Below are 19,315 nucleotides of genomic sequence, written 5' to 3'. Positions count from 1 at the left end.
GGCCCATCCTGGCTTGGAATAGAACTTGACAGATGTTTCACAAGGCCCTGGAATCTGATGACTCAGAGAAAAAGGCAGCCGCCTGTGTGTCTCAGAGCTTTGTCCCCAAAGGCTGACCACTCCCCTCTTCATACCCCAAAGTCCTGAGCAGAGCTTTGTCCCCAAAGACTGACCGCTCCCCTCTTCATCCTCCAAAGTCCCGAGCACCTCTTTCCTGCTTGTGCTTTAGACAGGAGGGCCCCTCCCCAGGTTGGCTACTCTCCACCCTTCCTTCACCCCATCACTCCTCTTTGGGGACCTGGGCACCCCTGGGAGGTATTTATCCCCTCCTCCCAGGGAAGGCGGCGCAGGGGCGGGGGTTGCAGTTTGGGACAAGAAGCTAGAGAATCATTAACTAGGATGAAAGCAGCAGCAGTTACTCATTTTCTATGGGTGATGATCAATGTGGGGCTGGAGGAGGGACCTGCGCTGCAGGAGGCCAGACCACGGCGACAAGTTACCACTTCTGAGTGACCATTCCGTGGTGTGCGCTTTATATTTATTAGCTCAATAATGGCCGTCCTTATCCCTCTCAAGGTAAATATTATCATGTGCCTTTGACCGGCCAGGAAGTGAGGCTCAGAAAGGTTGAACAACTAACCTATGATTACACAGTCAGCAAGTGGGTCACCAGGTTCAACGTTGGCAGTCTGGATCCAAAAATGCCTCCTCTTTCCTCTCAGCTGGCCCAGTCTTTCATCCCAGTCTTTATTAAACACCTACTTTGGATTGATCGGGCTCTACCTAGAGCTGAAGATACGGAGCAGATGGCTGGAAAAACATCCCTCTGCGAAGGGAGTGTTCATCCCATGGCAGAGTGACAGAGGAAGGACCAGGCTGGCAAACATCCAGAGTGGCAGCAATCCTGCAGGCAGTGGAAAGAACCCTCGGTAGGGAGCGGATGTGGTTGTGCCCCAATGCCACCAGCAACTCGTGGGCCATTAGCCCAGTGTCTTCCCTGTCATATCTGTGCAGAAAGTGGGTAGAACTAGGTCTTGTCTAAGCTCGGCAGTAAAGAATTCACCTGCAATGCAGGAGATGTGGGTTCGATCCCTGGGTTGGTAAGATCTCCTGGAGAAGGAAGTGGCAACCCACTCCAGTATTCTTGTCTGGGAAATCCCATGGACAGAGGAGCCTGGTGGGCTACAGCCCATGGGGTCACAAGAGTTGGGCATGACTCAGCAACTAAACCACTACCAAGCTCCCTGGACAGGCCCACAGTGCCATAACCTGGGGGCTTCTAAGATATAGAACCTCAGGCCTCACCTTAGACCAATGGGATCAGGACCTGCTTTCTAACACGGTCCCTCAGACGGTTCATGTGCCCATTACAGTTTGAGAAGCCCTGGTTAGGGTTCCGCCTACCTTGCGCTGTTGCAATAACCACTGACCAGCAGAGGGCACTCTAGGGAGGCCTCGCCTGTACCCAGGTTGTCTCCCTCTGTCCCTCCCTTCCCGGTCTAGACGGGTAAGTTCATGGACTTCTAGGAGCCTCCCTCACCTCGTCTGGACTTTGCCAGCATACAGGACAGACTCCCCACCCCTCTTTGGGGTGGCTGGGAGGCAGGACTCTGCCGGGAAGCGGGAAGCGCCAGGCCACTCCTGCCTGAATTCCCCGCCCACCTCCACTTGTCTGCTGGCTTGGTGACTGAGTCTGGCTGACTTCTCTGTTTCTCAGAGAAGGAACTGCTGTTTCTGGACAAGCGGGCCGCCTCTGGGTCACCTACACGGTAAGGGGAGCACCCCCTGGGGCGGCTGGGGGTGGGCTGAGCGTTAAGATGGGGACACCTGGGGCCCCAGGGAGGAGCCAGGCCTGCTCAGGTGAGTCTGGCAGGTGTGGAGACCCGGTGCTGGAGGAGGGAGAAGGAAGGGGCTTGGCAGAGGGCCACAGCCCAGTGGGGGTGAGGACCGGGGGAGGCACCCGGTGAATGCAGCCCATGACCTAGGCTGGGACTCAATATCCTGGTACACGTTTCATGTATAATTGGAGATCATTCAGCAGTAGACCCAGTAAGAAGCAGTGATGTGGGAGAAGGGTTGAGAGTTTCCTTAAAGAATATGAGCAGAACTTTGCAGCAGGAGCCTGGATCCTTGTGCTGGAGGAAGCAACTCCCTGGGAACAGGTGATGGCGCATCCTAAAAGACTCTCATCTTGTGAAAGTGCCACCCAGGATGATCCAGAGTCTGGGGCAGGACATACTGGAAAGCTGGGTACCAAAGGGTCAGCCATGGGGTTGGGAGGGTCCAGTCTGCAGGTACCAGGCTGTTAACACTATGTATTCGGGACCCTTCCTCTTCCTGGGGGCAAAGAGAAGGATGGGGTGAGGACCAACGCAGCCTGGAGAGCTGTCAGCCTGGGAGAAAAGGAGCGGAGAGGAGGGAGGAGTTACCTGCTCCAGGCCAGGTAATGAATGGGCTCCTGTGAGAGGCCCTCCAGGTTGGAAGGTAGGACAAGGGGACTCTGCTGCACCACCCAATGCTGTGGAGGGGATTTGGACTCTGGTCTTTGGAGGCCCTGGAAAAGCTGTTGCTATAGAAACAGAGTGAGCCCCTCCTTTCTTTCTCTGCAGCTGGCCCATCTCCTGCTGCTGTGGCCTTGGTGGGCAGGGGGTAGGCGAGAGCGTCACTCGCTGTGGCACCAAGGATGTGCCTATAGTTCCTTATGTTTGTTTTTCCTTTTATTTATTTTCATTTCTTCCTCTTTCAACTTCAATTCCTCTAGAAGTGAAAAGGAAGAGCCCTCGGGGAAAAAGAAGGGGCAGGGAGAGAAAGGGAGTGTTTCTGGAAGCTCATGTCATCCTTGCTCATCCTTCCCTTCTGCCTTCAGTTGTAGCTTAATAATCCATCCTCTGCCCTCACTGGGGGAGGAAACTTGGCTTCCTTATCTGGGAAATGAGATAAAAATAACAGCTAGCTCATAAAGCTGCTGTGAGGATCAAATGAGCTGGGCCACGTAGAGCGCTGTAACACCCTGGCTCTGTGGATGTTCGCTATTATTATTACAGTTATAACTCCAATTATCTTTACTGTGGAAGGACTGCAAGGATTGAATGGGACGTAAAGGGAAGCCTGTGGCTCTGATCCCCATCTCCGCCAGATTCAGGCATCGCCAGGTCACTTAACTCCACTCGTGTGCTCTGCTAGGGGCACCGTCTGAAGGGTTATATGTTAGGGCCGAGGGAGCAATGTCATGCCTTCTCTTCTTGTCTATGTTTTTAATGACGACATCGGGAAAATAGATCCCGCCCCAGGGCTCCATCCTGAGGATGCAGCGGAACTTTAGACCCTGGCCAGGGGGAGCTGGGAAGGGGGCTTAGGTTTCATGGGTCTTGAGAAGGAAGAAAGAAGGTGGGCAAGGGTGGAGCAGGTGCTTGGGGGAGCGGCCTCAGGTCGGGGTTAGGGGTGTGAAGTGAAAGTGAAAGTCGCTCAGTCGTGTCCGACTCTTTGTGACCCCATGGACTATACAGTCCATGGAATTCTCCAGGCCAGAATACTGGAGTGGGTAGCCTTTCCCTTTTCCAGGGGATCTTCCCAACCCAGGGATTGAACCCAGGTCTCCTGCATTGCAGGCAGATTCTTTACCAGCTGAGCCACGAGGTGTGAGTGAGGGAATAATTCACCAATGCAGATCCTAGTGGATCAACCATGGGGACCCTGGGGACTCAGAAGGAGGATGTGGTGTCTCACAGAACTCAACCTTAGAGTAAATGAATCCCATGCTCGCAGAAGCTCCTTGAGAGCCAAGTAAGAGGTCATTGTGTCAGGACAATGCCTGGGCCACAGTGGGTGCTCAGAAATAGCTTGTTGAGTGGAAATCCACACAGGAGAGCATGTGATCAAGAATTACTCAGCATGGACTTCCCTGGTGGTCCAGCGGTTAAGTCTCCGAGCTTTCAATGCAGGGGACACGTATTCGATCCCTGGACAGGGAACTAAGATACCACATGCTATGCGGTGTGGCCAAGAAAAAATTAAAAATAAACAGTTACTTAGTATGGTGGGAGGACAGTGGTCAGGGAGGGTGCAACAGTCAAGGGCTGGTGAGTGGGGGCTGGCAGGGGGCACTACTAAGCAAGAGTGGTCCAGGCGAGTGAAGGAGGCAGAGGAGGACAGCATGGAGCAGAGAATAGCAGGAACAAAGGCCAAAGGTTAGACTTAATCAGCTGCGCAGAGCCCAGTCTTGCTGAGGGTGGAAATTAAGGGAGGAAGAGGATAAGTCGGAGGAGAAGACCTGGGGAAGAGCTGGCATCTTTAAAAAAAATTATTTGTTTATTTGGCTGCATCATGTCTTAGTTGTGGCATGTGGCCTCCGTATTTGGGGCACTCAACACTCTCCAGTTGGGGCATGTAGGCCTAGTTGCTCAGTGGCATGTGGGATTTTAGTTTCCCAAACCAGGGATCGAACCCACGGTGCAGTGCAAGGCAGATTCCTAACCACTGGACCACCAGGGAAGTCCCAAGAGCTGGCATCTTTAGGAGGATTCTGCTGGACAGTGCAGGCCCCCATCTGACCCTGGAAACCTGGTGGACCTCACCTGGAGACCCTCACTTTGGGTTTTCTTTCTCTTTCTGCTTCCACATTTAACTTTTGTTACTCTTGTAGAATGTGTATATATATATATACATATATATCCCTGTGAGTTACCCTCTGACCTTTCTAGCAGAAGGAGGGGCATAAATAAAACACACATATTTGGACAGGGTTTATCATCTAAAAGTGATTTTCACATGATCTCATGTCATCCTCATCATCAGAGAGGCTATTTTTTTTTCACTTTTAATAATTTTTAAAAAGAATTACAAGATTAATAGAAAAACTTGCTTGAATGTGAAAAATTCAAAGACTACAGACAAAAGGGTTTAAGAAAATAGAAAGTCCTCTTTCACACCTTCCAGCTCCCCCAATTTCTCATCTCTTTCAGTGACAGTCAATAAGAATAGTCTGGAGGGTGTCCTCTCAGACTTGCATGTCCAAGGCAGGAATCACTAGAACATGTTGCCGTTGAGTCCTTGAAGTAGACAGAATACCAATTGCAATGTGCTGTGAGTGTAAAATACACATGGACTTCAAAGACTTGTAATGAAAAAAGAATGTAAAATATTGCAATAAATTTACATTGATTACCTGTCAGCATGATATTATTTTGAATATATTGGGTTACATAAAATATATTAAAAATTAATTTCTCCTGGTTCTTTTCACTTTAATGTAGACTCTAGAAAGTGTAAAAGCACATCTGTGGCTCACGTTATATTTTTTATTACACAGCTCTGCTCCAGACCTTTCTGTAACACTTATATGTGTACATGTGTGCATGCTAAGTCACTTCAGTCGTGTCCAACTCTGTGAGACCCTATGGCCTGTAACCTGCTACACTCTTCCATCCATGGGATTCTTCAGGCAAGAACACTGGAGTGGGTTTCCATGCCCTCTTCCAGGGGATCTTCCCAACCCAGGGATCGAACTTGCGTCTCTTATGTCTCCTGCATTGGCAGGCAGGTTCTTTACCATCTGAGAAGCCCATCACTTACATATATACACTCATAAATATATATCTACACTTCATCTAGTTTTGCTATCTATGTTAATGAGATCAGAGGATGTCTAGTCCTTTGTGACTTCATTTTCTATTTTTTAGAAAAAATCATTTTTGCATATATATGCCTTTTTTTGACACACTGCTCTATTTATTTTTAATTTGTTCACGTATTTATTTTTGGCTCTGCTGGGTCTTCGTTGCTGTGCTTGGGCTTTCGCTAGCTGTGGAGCGCGGGAGATGCTCCAGTTGCTGAGCACAGGCTTCTCACTGCAGAGACTTCTCTGGTTTCTGAGCACGGGCTCTAGGCGTGTGGGCTTCAGTTGTTGTGGTACAAGGGCTCATTCGTGGCAACTTGAGGGCTCTAGAGCTTGGGTTCAGGATCTTCTTGGATCAGGGATCAAACCCAAGTCCCCTGTATTGGCAGGCAGATTCTTATCCACTGTGCCACCAGCGAAGTCCTTGCTTTTCTATTTTAAGACTTTCCTCGGTTGGCCCACGGAGATCAGGGGTGCTATTTAGACAGAGGTAGAAACTGAGGTACATTAAACAATAGGATAAGCTCAAGGTGACATGTCCAAGGTGGCTTGTGAACTCACATCCTCTAACTCCAAATCCCAGGCTCTTCCTGTCTAGTGAGAGGTGAAATTAATTAGGTCACAGGGAGTCACAGCAGGTTCTTGAGGGAGAGAGGGAAAGAGAGAGACAGAGGGAGGGAGGGAGAGATAGGTGAAGTTCTGTTAAGGAAATTGATCTGACTGGGATGCATGGGGTACGCTGCGATGAAGACAGTTTGCTCCTCCTCATTGCAGCCACTTAGAGGCCAGGTTCTAGCCTCCAAAGGCTCACCTGACGCTGACTCTTTACCCTAGGCCCTTGGCCTCGGCTGGCACAGGGGAGCAGGGCAACCGGCAGCATCAGGGGACCAGGCGGATGTGCTGCTCTGAGAGTTCCTTTCAGCCCGCCCAGTTCCTACTGCTGGTGGGAGTTCCGGTCGTGAGCGCCGTGCTCCTGGTGCAGTGCCTTCGATGGCGCTGTCCTCGCCGGCTGCTGGGGGCCTGCTGGAAGCTGGAAAACCAAGAGGAGCCAGAGTCCCATCCCACTCCCCCACCAGAAGATGAGTCCTCCAGGGCAGGCCCGCCAGCCACGCTGCAGGAGGTGGCTACCTTCTATCAGGAACTGCACACGCCCACCCAGGGCCAGACCGTCATCCGGCAGCTGATGCACAAACTGTTGGTGTTTTCCGCTCGAGAGGTGGACCACCGCGGCGGCTGCCTGATGCTCCAGGATACGGGCATTTCCCTGCTCATTCCGCCAGGTAACAGCACCCCGCTCCCTTCTCAGCCTACATGTTACATATTAGACAGGGGCACCAACCCCGAGGGAGCACCATTCAGGGACACCTTCATAATTTTGAAAATTGTATGTTTCCTGTACGTCTTTCTTGACTCCAAAGATGGATATACTACACATCTCTATGACAGTTTCGTGGCAGGTGGAGGCAAAGGGCCTTGTTCTAATGAACAGCCTGTTATGACAATTCTCCCAAAAAGGGAAGTAAAGTGTCTGGAGGAAGAGCACCCTTTGCACATTCACACAAGGGCCCGAATGAGCTCGCAGCATCCCTCGGAGGAGGGGGATGACTTGCTCGCGGTTTCATCCCAAGTCAGTCACCGCCCTCTTGTTCTCCTCCACACTGCCCCCAGCCCCATGTGCCCTGCGGCGCCCTCTCTCCAGGGCTCCCGGCCCACCACCTCTCCCGCTCTGGCCTGGCCCCCTCTGCGGCAGGGGTGTGCCTGCCTGCCAGGCCCCCCTCAGCGCTCCGTCCTCCCCAGGTGCTGTGTCTGTGGGCCGCCAGGAGCGGGTGTCGCTGACCCTGGTGTGGGACCTGACGGATGCCCCCTCGCTGTCCCGGGCTCAGGGGCTGGTGAGCCCCGTGGTGGCATGCGGCCCCCACGGGGCCTCCTTCCTGAAGCCCTGCACCCTCACCTTCAAGCACTGTGCCCAGCAGCCCAGCCAGGCCCGTACCTACAGCAGCAACACCGCCCTGCTGGACGCCAAGGCCTGGAAGCCGCTGGGGCGGCCGGGAGACCACACCTCCCGGGATGAATGTCGCATCCACCTCTCCCACTTCAGGTGGGTGCCCGCCCCCTTTCTCTGCCTGCCTCGTCCTCACTTCTCTGCGGGGACTGCCCCTTATTCTGTCCAAGCTGGCCTGCAAAGCCCGTATCCCCCTGTTGTTCCCTAGTCCCTCTGTCCTAGTGCCTACGGCTGCTTATCTTGCTCCCACCCCATCCAGGACTGTGCATCCCCCCATGGTCCCTCTGTCTGTCTAGAAAGGTCTGGCTCAACCCGGTCCTCTGTCTAGAGGGGCCTGTCCTGCCTCCACCTCTGTCTCTATTATTGTCTGTCTCTTCCCTGTGCCCTGGTTCAGGACTGTCCCCCCGCTGTCTAGGGCACGTTGCTCCCCTCCAGTTCTCCAAGACTCCATCCCACGTCATGTCTGTCCTTAGCTCTGTCGTTCCAGGATCTTGGACCCTCTGCCTCCCAGTCTCCTTGCCACTCATGACCAGAGCAGGGCCATGCATGGTGGCCCTAAGCTCACCTTCCATCTTTCCTACACTGACCCCATGACTCACTGACATGACGCACATTCCATCCCTCTAGCCAACCCCTCCACCCTAGTTCTTCCCTACATGGCCTGGAATGTTCTCCTTTCCTCCCCAGAGGCCCCCACAGAGGCCCCTGGTGCAGTGGGAGCTGGGTGGCTGGTGGGCTGGTGTCCTGGCCTGCCCGGCCCCATCGCATGTGGTCCCTGCCCCCGTCTCTCTCCGCAGCCTCTACACCTGTGTGCTGGAGGCGCCGGCGGGCCGGGAAGCCCGAAAGTGGCTGCAGCTGGCCGTGTTCTGTTCGCCGCTGGCCCCGGGGCAGTCCCACCTGCAGCTGCGTGTCTACTTCCTCAACAACACGCCCTGCGCCCTGCAGTGGGCCGTGACCAACGAGCAGCCGCACGGTGGGCGCCTGCGCGGGCCCTGCCAGCTCTTCGACTTCACCGGGGCCCGAGGGGACCAATACCTGAAACTCAAATACATCTCGGAGGGTGAGGGAGGTCGGGCCGGGGGACAGCGCGTCGGGGAGCCCCGTGGAGGGAGGGGTCCAGGCTTCCTCTGAGATGGAAATCTGGGTGCCTCAAGTTTCTTTTTGAGGCTCCTGGGCATGCAGCAGCTTCGGGGGGTTGGTGGGGGGGCTTCTGGCTCCTCCTGCTGCCTCCCGGAGCCCCAGGCTTTGCTCAATTCCTCCCTCTGCTGCGCTCAGCCCTGGTCCTTCCGTGGGAGGACAGATGATGCTGGTGGGCAGCGGGAGGAGAGGTGTTGCCTTCACAGGGGCAGGGAGGGAGGAGGAGGCTTCTGTGGTCCTGCCTGGTTGAAGCCCACGTCACAGGAGGAGGCCCAGTCTTCTTTGCCCCCGTTCCTTTGTGGGTTGGCTACGGGAATTGTCGATGGGGCCAAGGGTGTGGTTGTGTGGGGTGTGGACAGGGTGCACATGCATGCTGCTTCTAGAGGCTGGGAGGGTGGGGGTTGGATGCGAAGGTGGAAGGGCGGAGGGGCGGGTCTGTGTGCTGGTAGAAGGAAGAGCACTCACAGGGTGCCCGCCCAGGCCGTGGGACCTGCCACCCACTGGAGTCACCCTCCTGCCTTTGCTCCTGCCCTGCCCCTCCCCTCGGCGCCCCGCACGGGGCCTGACCCAGGGTGACCTTACACGAAGGTCACCCTCCTGAGGCCCTCTGCCCTCTGCAGGTTGGGAGAACGTGGACGACAGCAGTTGTCAGCTGGTGCCGCACCTGCACATCTGGCACGGGAAGTGCCCCTTCCGCTCCTTCTGCTTCCGGAGAAAAGGAGGTAGCCCCGGAGCTCCGTGTCCCCCTCCTCCCCTCCCCTCTCCGCCCCTGGTCACCCTGGAGCCCTGCAGCGCCTCGTTCGGCCACGCGTGCAGACCTTCTCTTTAAAGATAGGGGCCACAGCAGATCTTCGCAGAGAAATGGATGGGGTGGCCGGCACAGCTGCTTCCGAGTTCCAACGTCTTTCTGTGGAAGTCTGTTTTGCTGTCCTGCTCTCCTCTCCTGGGTCTGTCCCTCCCTCACCTGCTACGTCTCCTTTTTTGTAGCCAATGAGAACGAGGACTGCTCGGCACTGACCAATGAGATCATCGTCACCATGCACACCTTCCAGGATGTGAGTTGCAGCCGAGGGGCAGGAGGGCAGGGCTGGGGGAGTGGTGGACGAGGTAGGCCAGGGTCTGGTGCGCGGCACGTATGGCTCTGATCATACACTCAAGAGGTGAAGAGGGCATTCTTCCGGGGCAGAGACTGTCTGGCCTCCAAGTGACGCTCCATCTTTGACTCTCCTGTCCATCCATGGGTGAATCCAGCAGGAGGGTAAAAGAACCAGACCCTATATGAACCCTTTAGGGGTTTCTTCCAACCTGGAGGAACTTGGGCATCAAAGAGAAGTGCTTTCCTTCTGCACAGATTGTGGGCATGTGGGAGACAGCGCTGTGTATCTTCAGGTGGAGGGTGACCCAGGAGGAGGAGGAGGGGCTTGAGTAGGTGGGATGGAAGTTAGAGATCGTGCCCTCCTGCAGGAAGACACGAAGAAACCAGGATTGGGGAATCTTTGGGGAACCATGTGGCATCTTATTGGAGACTAGGCAGATACCCTCGAGGTATCCTTCGGGGAGGAACCAAGAGGAGGACCAATGGAGGAAGGGGGCACGTATGCCTGAGTTCAGCATCTCTATTATCAGATGACCTCCCCTGCACTTGACCCCATTCAGCACTTCTCCTGGTGCGCTAGGATGTACCTTGTTTGGTCTTCATGTCCCAGGTCCCAAAGAGCTCAGTGAGCAAACTCAAGGCTGAAGGCTCTGGGGTCGGGGAAGCAGAGGGTAGAGGGTATTGGTGAGGGTGGGGCTGTGTCTCCTGGCTGAAGGACAGATGGGAGGAACAGAGGTGGGTGCCCTGGCTTTTTGCTCAAGGGACGTCCCATGATCCCTAAGTGTGTTCCCTGTCCCCCTGTTGGCTCAGGGCTTAGAGACCAAGTACATGGAAATCCTCAGGTTCCAGGCATCGGAGGAGGAATCCTGGGCAGCTCCACCCCCAGTCACCCAGCCACCGCCCTGCAATAGGTGAGGTGGGGGTTGCTTGGGCTGCTGTGGGGGGTGGGGGATGTTTGGGATTGCTGTCTCTGGGCTTGCAGAGCGAGCACAGCATTGAGCTGTCTGCGGAACCAGGCTGGGTCTTTCCATCCCCTGCTTCAAGGACACCCTTTCCTCCACCTCAGGCTGCCCCCAGAGCTCTTTGAGCAGCTGCAGATGTTGTTGGAGCCAAACAGCATCACTGGCAATGACTGGCGGCGACTGGCCTCCCACCTGGGGCTCTGCGGTATGAAAATCCGGTAAGATGGATAAGGTCTGCGCGTGGGAGCGGAGGATGGACTGGTGGGGGTTCTCAGGACCCCTTGGAGACTGGACCATTCACAAGAGAGTGACTTAAAAGTCAGGGAATGGCTACTCCCCACCCTACTTCCCAGAAGGGAATTGATTTCATTGGCAGTGATCTCATTGGTTTGGGTCCAACTGTCCTTGTTCTCATGGCTTCAAAGAGAAGAGGACATGACAGGTGAGAGAGGAGAAAGCCAGGGGAGAGGACCAGGGGAAGTCAAAGGGACTCCGCAGGAAGGTGTTGGACATCTTTCTGTTTATCACCGTATTCTTGGTACCTAGAGCGATGCCTGGTTCATGGCCAGTGTTCAGTACATAGATATTGGCTCAGTAAATATTTAACAATGAATCAGTTCACATGTAAGTCGCTGGTACATACTGAGTGCTTGACATGCTGTGCCCTGCGGGGAAGAATGGAAGACTACAGGATAATGTGTGTAAAGCCTGTAGCTGAGTGCCTGGCACACGTTAATTCAATAAACATTGGCAAAACAGGCAGTGCAGCTATGGTCTCTGAGAAGAAAGATGAGTAGACCAATTCTGAGCTGAGCCCCAGCACTCAGAAGATGACAACAGTGGTCAAAGTCCACATCCAGGAGATAGGATGAGAGCTGGATCCTTAAAACAAGGTAGATTTTAAAATCACCCACTTAAAAGACTTCCCTGGTGGTTCAGTGGTTAAGACTCTGTGCTTCCACTGCAGGGGGTGTGGGTTCAACCCCTGGCTAGGGAATTAAGATTCTGCATGCCATAGGGTGTGGCATAAATAAATAAATAAAAATGCTCCCTCAAAAGCAAAAAAATAAAACCACTCTTTTAGTAAACATTTATCAAATACCTACTAAGTCCTGGAAAAACTATACTAAGCATTGGGATACAGAGTGAACAAAATATGGTCCCAACACCAGGGAGGTCACTCTGTACTAAGGGATACAGAGAGCTTAAAAAAATCAAAGTGTGTGTGCCTTTGACATTATTTTTATGTACCCAATATTGTGAGGCAAGTTGAAAACAGGCATGAAATGGTTAAAGCAAGAATAATAAAGACTTACATTAATTACAGTTGACCTGCACAACGTGGAGGTTAGAGGGGTGACCCTCCATGTAGTTGAAATCCTGGTATACCTTACAGCTGCCCTCCACATCCACAGTTCAGCCTCCACAGATTCAACCAACCAGGGACCATGTAGTACTGTAATATTTACAGTTGGAAAAAATCTGCATGTAAGTGGACTCACACAGCTCAAAGTGGTGGTGTTCAAGAGTCAACTATATATCTCAATTAAATAAAAAAGAATAATAAAGCCTAATGGGAGTCTGGACTAAGGGGTGCAGAATGGTCTCCTCCACCTGAGGTGGGAACAAGGGCTTCAGGTGGTAGGGAAGTAGGGGATCATCTTGGGGAGGGGGGCAGAAGGTCTGGTATGCTTAAGGTGGGAAGAAAGATTCAGGATGGGAGCCGGGAGAAAAGGTCAGAAAAACACAGCAAGGCCAAGTGGTGGGTGGGCAGGGAAGTCAGGAGAGTGGGTTTGGTTAATAGGTGAAAGAGACTCTGGAGGGGTTTTGGAGCAGGGGAGGGCCATGGGTAGAAGAACTATTTCAGTAGTGGTGGGCAGGATGTGGCCTGGGAGAGAGGGAGGGTGGGGAGTGTTTGGGGTGGGGGTAGGGCGCAGAGAAGGCAAACACAATATCACAGCTGGATATTCTGCATCCTCAGAGGTCTTCTCATCCAAGCCCTGGTGTGAGAAAAAGAGGAAACTGAAGCCTAGAGAGGAGTAGACTTTGAGCCAGTGCAATCTCAGATGTGACCCGGGCAATCTCTGATTTCAAAGTCCTGGGTCCTTCCACCATCTAGAGTGCCCTGGAAGGCAGGCATGAGCAGGATGAGGGCCAGAGCTGGGGGGAGGTGGGTGGTGGATCTCGACGCAGGGTCCCCTCCCTCCTCTCACAGCTCCCCGCGCCCCCCCGACCCTCTCCCGGCCAGGTTCATGTCCTGTCAGCGCAGCCCCGCGGCAGCCATCCTGGAGCTATTTGAGGAGCAGAATGGCAGCCTCCAGGAGCTGCACTACCTCATGACCGTCATGGAGCGGCTGGACTGCGCCTCCGTCATCCAGAACTACCTGAACGGGACGCAAAGTGGCAGCCCACCCCGGCTGCGCGCCGGCGCCCAGGAGAACCAGGGCCTGGAGCTGGACGAGAAGCTCTGAGCGCCCCGCCACGGCGCACGGTGTGGCTCTGTACCCCGGGAGGCCGTGGATGATGTGCCCCGACCCCCAGGAAGCAAAACAGCTGCTCTTCCTGGCTGGACCCACCGACCTCATCAGGACCCTCGGGTGGTTCCCCCGGGGCCACAGCGAGGCTGGACGCCACTGTGAGCCCCCGCCTTTCCGGACCACCCTTCCGGCCCGCTTCATCCTGTGTGCAGAGCCCTTCCTGGCCGGCAGGGGGCGCAGGAGCCCAGGAGATGGCCCCAGCCTGGCCGGCCTCCGGGAAGCTGTTCAATAGACCAGTGGGCTGTTAGACTGCCCTGTCGGCACTCCTTGGGGACTGGTTAGTTCACAGAGAATTCCCCGAGCACTTAAGTGATACTCAGCATTGGACTGGGTATCATGGGAACTCCTGGAATAAATGAGGTCGGGTTTGGACCCTTGCAAAACCCCTCTGGGAAAGAGTGAAGCCCAGGAGGAGAAGGGGACGACAGAGGATGAGATGGTTGAATGGCATCACGGACTCAATGGACATGAGTCTGGGTGAACTCCGGGAGTTGGTGACGGACAGGGAGGCCTGGCGTGCTGCAGTCCATGGGGTCGCAAAGAGTCGGACACGACTGAGCAGCTGAACTGAACTGAACTGAACTGTACTGAAACCCCTCTTGGGGGAACCAAGATGCCCTCTTGTAGGAGCAGATGTAGGAGCAGAGGGCAAACTCCCAGCACTTGCCCTGTGGTTAGGGATATGAATGTCATATGAACTGTACCAGCATAAGGAGTTGGGAAGGGAGGGCGCGGAGTATGGGCTGGAGCCGTGAGCAAGCCTTGTGGAGGATGTTGGAAAGGTGGTTTGCAGAGTGGCTCAGAGATCTTCAGGTGGAGAAAGGCGGGGAGATGACTGGACTTACAGTAGGAGCCAAACGCTTATGGGGTGCAGAGGCCTCAGAGAGCCCAGCACGGTGAATGTGAGGCAGGGCAAGACCAGAGTTCAAGGCCAGATCTAGGGATGGGCAGTCACAGCTGCTGATCACCTGTCTCCTCTGACTTCCTTTGTCTCTTTCCTCTCATTCTTGCCTTGTCTTCCTCTCTCTCTGCCATTATCTCTGTCATGAAACATCAAAACTGGACAGAAACTTTCAAGATTATTATTGTCGCCCAACCTTTTAATCTCTTTATCTCGAACTGCGTGCATTTTAAGTCTCTCTGACCTCATGTTGCTGTCGCTGGCCCCTGCAGCATCTCCATCCCTGAATCTCTCTGTCACTCCCATGCTTTTGTGTGTTTCTTTTTCTCTCTGAAACCCGCAGTCATTCCCCTCAGGCAAGTGTCTCTAAACCTTGGTTAAGTATCAAGGCTACTGAAAGACACCAGACTACCCTAGGAAAGGATGGGTGGGGATTTTATCTTGTGAAAGAAGAAAGTGTTAGTCACTCGGTCGTGTGTCTGACTCTTTGCAACCCTATGGACTGTAGCCCACCAGGCTCCTATGTCCATGGAACTCTCCACGCCAGAATACTGGAGTGGGTTGCCATTCTCTTCTCCACGGGATCTTCCAGACTCAGGGATCGAACCCAGATCTCCCACATTGCAGTCGGATTCTTGACTGAGCCACCAGGGAAGTCCTTTATTGTGTGAGTCAGGATCCAGTTTAGGATCAGGAGAGAGAGGATAGGGATTAAAGAACATCCCATTTAGTCAACTATTTATTCAGCACCTACTGTGTGTTAGGCGCTGTATAGAAAATAAATCAGTAGGCTGGGTCCTGAAAGGAGAACAAAGGATTTGACTCTATTCAAGCAGTTCTTTTGTTGGCAAATAGGTGTTGTTAAATTTTTCAAGAGCAGGCAAATGATCTCTCTGGCAACACTAACAATTTGCTTCTGTATTTAATTAAAAAAATATTAAAGCTTTTTCTATGATGAACAATATTGTATAATAAAATATGAAAATTGCCTTTCTTTGTTACTAACTGTATTTTGCTCAGATTGGTAAATTCAGATGTGGATATGAATGATTTTATGTGGTAAGGCTGTACCGATGGGAGCAGGCTGGAGAGCAGTGTTTTGTAGATTGTACTGCTAGCATGGATGTCGTCTGGGTACAGAAAGGTAGATTAGGGAGGTTCGCTTTCCATTCTGTTAGAAGCAAGCCTTCAGGGTGGGACCCTCCCGCTGCCTACCACCCCACCCCTGTCCTCCTCCCCTAACCCCATCCATCCTGTTAGTCCTCCCACCCCACTGGGGGCTGCCAGCTACTCCAGGCTGGTACCTTGGCCTTCTCCCTCTTCATTTGGCTCAGGATTGACTACTAAGAGCATCTTTCTCACCTGGAGTCTGATACACTTTCCCCCTCATCTCCTATTGTTTCCTCTTTGTTTTCCACACCAGCCGAAGGCATCTTTGTGTTACTTCCTACCCTGGAACAAATCACTTAGGGGTTTTAGGTCTTGTGGAATTGTGAATAAAAGCCATGGGGGATGTGGGGGAGGGTGGTTCTAGGATGGGAGAGGCTGCCTTCTGGCCGCAGCCTTAATCCATCAGGATGGGCTCACAGTGCTGGGAAGCAGAGTCTTGGAAATCTTGAGGTAGGTGGCAAGCTGCCTGATGCCTGTAGGGTGGATCTTTCCTTTCTCAAATCAAACCCAATTGGCACATATTTACCAGTACCTAAAGCCAAGAGAAGGCATGTTCTGATGGCGTTGGGACACTTAGCAATTCTAGTGCTAATTAGCTTGGCTCTTCCTTTTCTGGCTTCAGTCTCTACACTGGGATCAAGCGACCATGTTCAAGGCTCTCCAAGGGCCTCTTTGGATTTTATGGTCCTGTGCAGAATGGCACACGGGAGGCCCAGGGAATATCCACTTGGGGATTTTTCTTTGTGTATTGCCTTTAAGTAGAGCAGTTGGTCACTACTTGTGGCCTTATCTCCAGCCCTTTCCCAGGTAGCTTACCTCTCTGGTCTCTAAAAATACCAAATTTGTGACTTCTCTTATGCATGTTGTAGAAGCCCATGCCTGAACTTTCACCTGTTGGTTTAAGAGTCAGGAGGGGAATGAACAGTAAAGGTCAGGTCCGGGTCTGCAGGGTGAGAGACTGCAGTGCCCAGAGGTAACACACATCGTTGGCTCCCTGTCTGCCTGCGGAATGACATTCATGCCAAGGTCAGATTCAAGATGTCCCTCAGAATACTGTGAAAGCCACATACTGTGAAGCCTACATTTTCTAGTAGTCATATCAAAAAATGTAAATAGAAACTGATGAAGTCAGGTTTTAATAGTATATTTCGTTAAACCTGGTCTTCCCTGGTAGCTCATATGGTAAAGAATGCAGGGCACCTGGGTTCAATCTCTGGTTGGGAAGATCCCCGGGAAAAGGGAATGGCAACCGACTTCAGTGTTCTTGCCTGGAGAATCCTATGGGCAGAGGAGCCTGGTGGGCTACAGTCCATGGAGTCACAAAGAGTCAGACACAACTGAGTGACTTTCACTTCACTTCATTTAACCTAATATATCTAGGATAGTATAATTTCCATGTATAATCAATATAAAAATTATTAATAGTATATTTTGCATTATTTTTTCATAAAGTATTTGGAGACTGGTGTATATTTTATATAAAATGTACTACATTTTCATTGGAAATATGTGATCTGTATTTAGCTTTCATAAAATTACAGCTGAAAAAGTACATTTACATACACAAGTTAAGTGAGCTGAAAGTTTTCCAAAAATGAAATGAGGTATGAACTAAAAATTTTCAAACAATTAAAATGAAAATTCAGTTCCTCAGCTGCACTATCCACATTTTAAGGGCTTGGTAGGCAGTAGGGCTCTGGCTAGTAGGTGCTGTGATGGACAGTGAAGATCTGGATTATGGATCCAGCTGGGCATAACTTTATAGTATACTTGCCTATTCATTAATTCATCAAACATTTGTTGAACACCTGCCCTATACAAAGTGTTGGTTATAAAAAAATCAATGAAGAAGAGCACTCTTTGTTTGTTAGAAGCTCCTGGGATGGTGGGAGTCAGAGACGAGCACTTGCCTTCTATCTCTCTCTGCACTTGACTCAAGAGGGCAGTAGGAGATGAGGTCTAGGCAGACACTCTGTGCTGTAAGGATGCCTCAGATGGCAGTGTGGTACTGAGGGATGGATTCAGAGTCAGGTATTCCTGGCTCACCAGCTCCAGCACATCAGATTTGTTCTCAGTTGCCAACAACAGAATCCACTCTTACTGGGGATTACAGATGGGGCATTAACCTGAAGAGTAAACAATCATTTGAAGGACTGAGAAATATAATTGAAGTTAAGCTTCCAGACTGTTGCCCTAAATGTGTGGAAGCGTCAGCCCAAGGGGAGGAAACTGATATTACTGTGGCTGCTGCTACTGAGCGCTAGAGAGCAGAATTTCAACTTTATGCAACCACTTCTGCCACCACTCCTGCTACTTCTGAGTCAGGAACCAGATCTTACCATCACCTCTGAAAGCTGAGGCCTCTGCTGCCATCCATGTCAGCAAAAATGGAAGCTCCATGCATTGCCCACTTTTCTTGCTACCCCTTTCTGAATCAGATCTCAAGTGTGTGTGTGTATATGTATGTGTGTGTGTGTGGGGCGGGGGCATCAGGGAGTCAGAGCCCAGATCACATGGTGAATCCTAGCCACAAAGGACTTTGGAAATTTGAATTCTGATTTTCCTCTTGGGAAGAAGGGACTCCTTGTATGCAGATATCCCCAAATATGAAAAAAGCTACTCAAAGTTGATGGAAACTGTGAATCTGACAGGTGTCCACAATAGCCAGGGTGTGGTTAATGCTTTGGCTCCAGGGAGCAAACTCTCCTCACGAAAAGAGTCATGCCCTCAGCAGGTGTTAGCCTTATTCCCTGACTTGCAGAATCTTCTCAATAAAGCACAACTGCACACATCCCTCGGGGCATCTCTCTGATTCCTGCACCATCCAGGATCAGACTGGACACGGTTCACAAGCATGCAGCAAAAGCTCGCCAGCAAGAGGGAACTGATCTACTCAGCGCCTTCTCCAGCCCCACTTGCCTTCCTGTAGTGCAAAGGCTGAAAACTAAACTCACACTTCCCAGACTAGCTGGCAAATAGGGATCTAGACGTGCTTGTATGTGTGTGTTAGTTGTTCAGCCGTGTTCCACTCTTTGCAACTCCACGGACTGTAGTCGGCTAGGCTCCTCGTCCATGGAATTCTCCAGGCAAGAATACTGGAGTGGGTTGCCATTACTTTCTCCAGGGGATCTTCCTGACCCAGGGATTGAACCCTGGTCTCCTGCATTGTAGGCAGATTCATTACAGATTCATTGAGCAAAAGGGAAGTCCTTTAGATGTGCTTAAGTTCTGCCAATCAGCTGAACTCAGGTGGGGCTTTGACTTGGTGTTGAATAATGTAATGTAGGGTGTTGATGGGGCAAGAGGGTGGTGATTATTTTCAGGAGTGGAACTGGTCCAGGAACCAGCAACTGTGGCTGCACCTTCCTGACTTGGCAGCTCTCCCAGTGGCCTGATGCTGTGATGGGGTTCGGGGACTTAGGACTAGAAGTCCTACTTATAGTCTATTCCTTCAGCCCTTCCAATGATTCCATGGACTCTCTAGGCTCCATAATCTATTGCTTTCCACTTAAACTAGCTTGAGGGAGACTCTATCATGTACAACTAGGACCTCTATCCAAAGTGCCCGTGATTTTTTCTCTGTAAAGACTGCCTTTTATTCTGTGTTCATATCCTGTTTACTTTGCTGGTGTCAAAGGGCCTATTATCTCATGAAAGGATAATAGTGGAGATGATAGTTTTATTAAAATGTCTTTACCTGGCAAAATAAAAAGGTAGTGATCCTATGTTGATTTCCCCCTTCCCAATTTAAAAAAACAAAACAAACAAATTTATTGGTCTTTGATATTCAAAAGCTGGGGAACATTCTTTTATGAGAACTATCATCCTCGTTCATCCTTTCTAAAGCCTTACACAGGTATGTTTATTCATCTACTCAGCACATATTTGGCTACTTA

At 51.7% G+C, this 19,315-nt stretch overlaps 1 protein-coding gene across 2 annotated transcripts; it reads left to right on the top strand.

Moving 5' to 3' along the window:
* The first annotated feature begins 1,626 nt into the window (after positions 1-1,626).
* Positions 1,627-16,792, top strand: UNC5CL (unc-5 family C-terminal like). Of its 2 annotated transcripts, none has more exons than XM_061146633.1 (9): positions 1,627-1,769; positions 6,449-6,894; positions 7,412-7,712; positions 8,414-8,589; positions 9,374-9,475; positions 9,741-9,808; positions 10,660-10,760; positions 10,916-11,029; positions 13,060-16,792. In XM_061146633.1, exons 2-9 carry the CDS (start codon positions 6,510-6,512, stop codon positions 13,280-13,282), a joined length of 1,470 nt encoding a protein of 489 aa, XP_061002616.1. In that variant the 5' UTR covers positions 1,627-1,769; positions 6,449-6,509; the 3' UTR covers positions 13,283-16,792. The 2 variants fall into 2 exon arrangements, with proteins under 2 accessions (XP_061002616.1, XP_061002615.1); XM_061146632.1 differs by having other exon boundaries at positions 8,414-8,676; positions 13,060-16,790.
* The last annotated feature ends 2,523 nt before the right edge of the window (positions 16,793-19,315 follow it).

Source organism: Dama dama, chromosome 7, assembly GCF_033118175.1.
Source record: "Dama dama isolate Ldn47 chromosome 7, ASM3311817v1, whole genome shotgun sequence".
Taxonomy (NCBI): Eukaryota; Metazoa; Chordata; class Mammalia; order Artiodactyla; family Cervidae; genus Dama; species Dama dama.
This window is presented reverse-complemented; position numbering and strand designations above follow the sequence as displayed.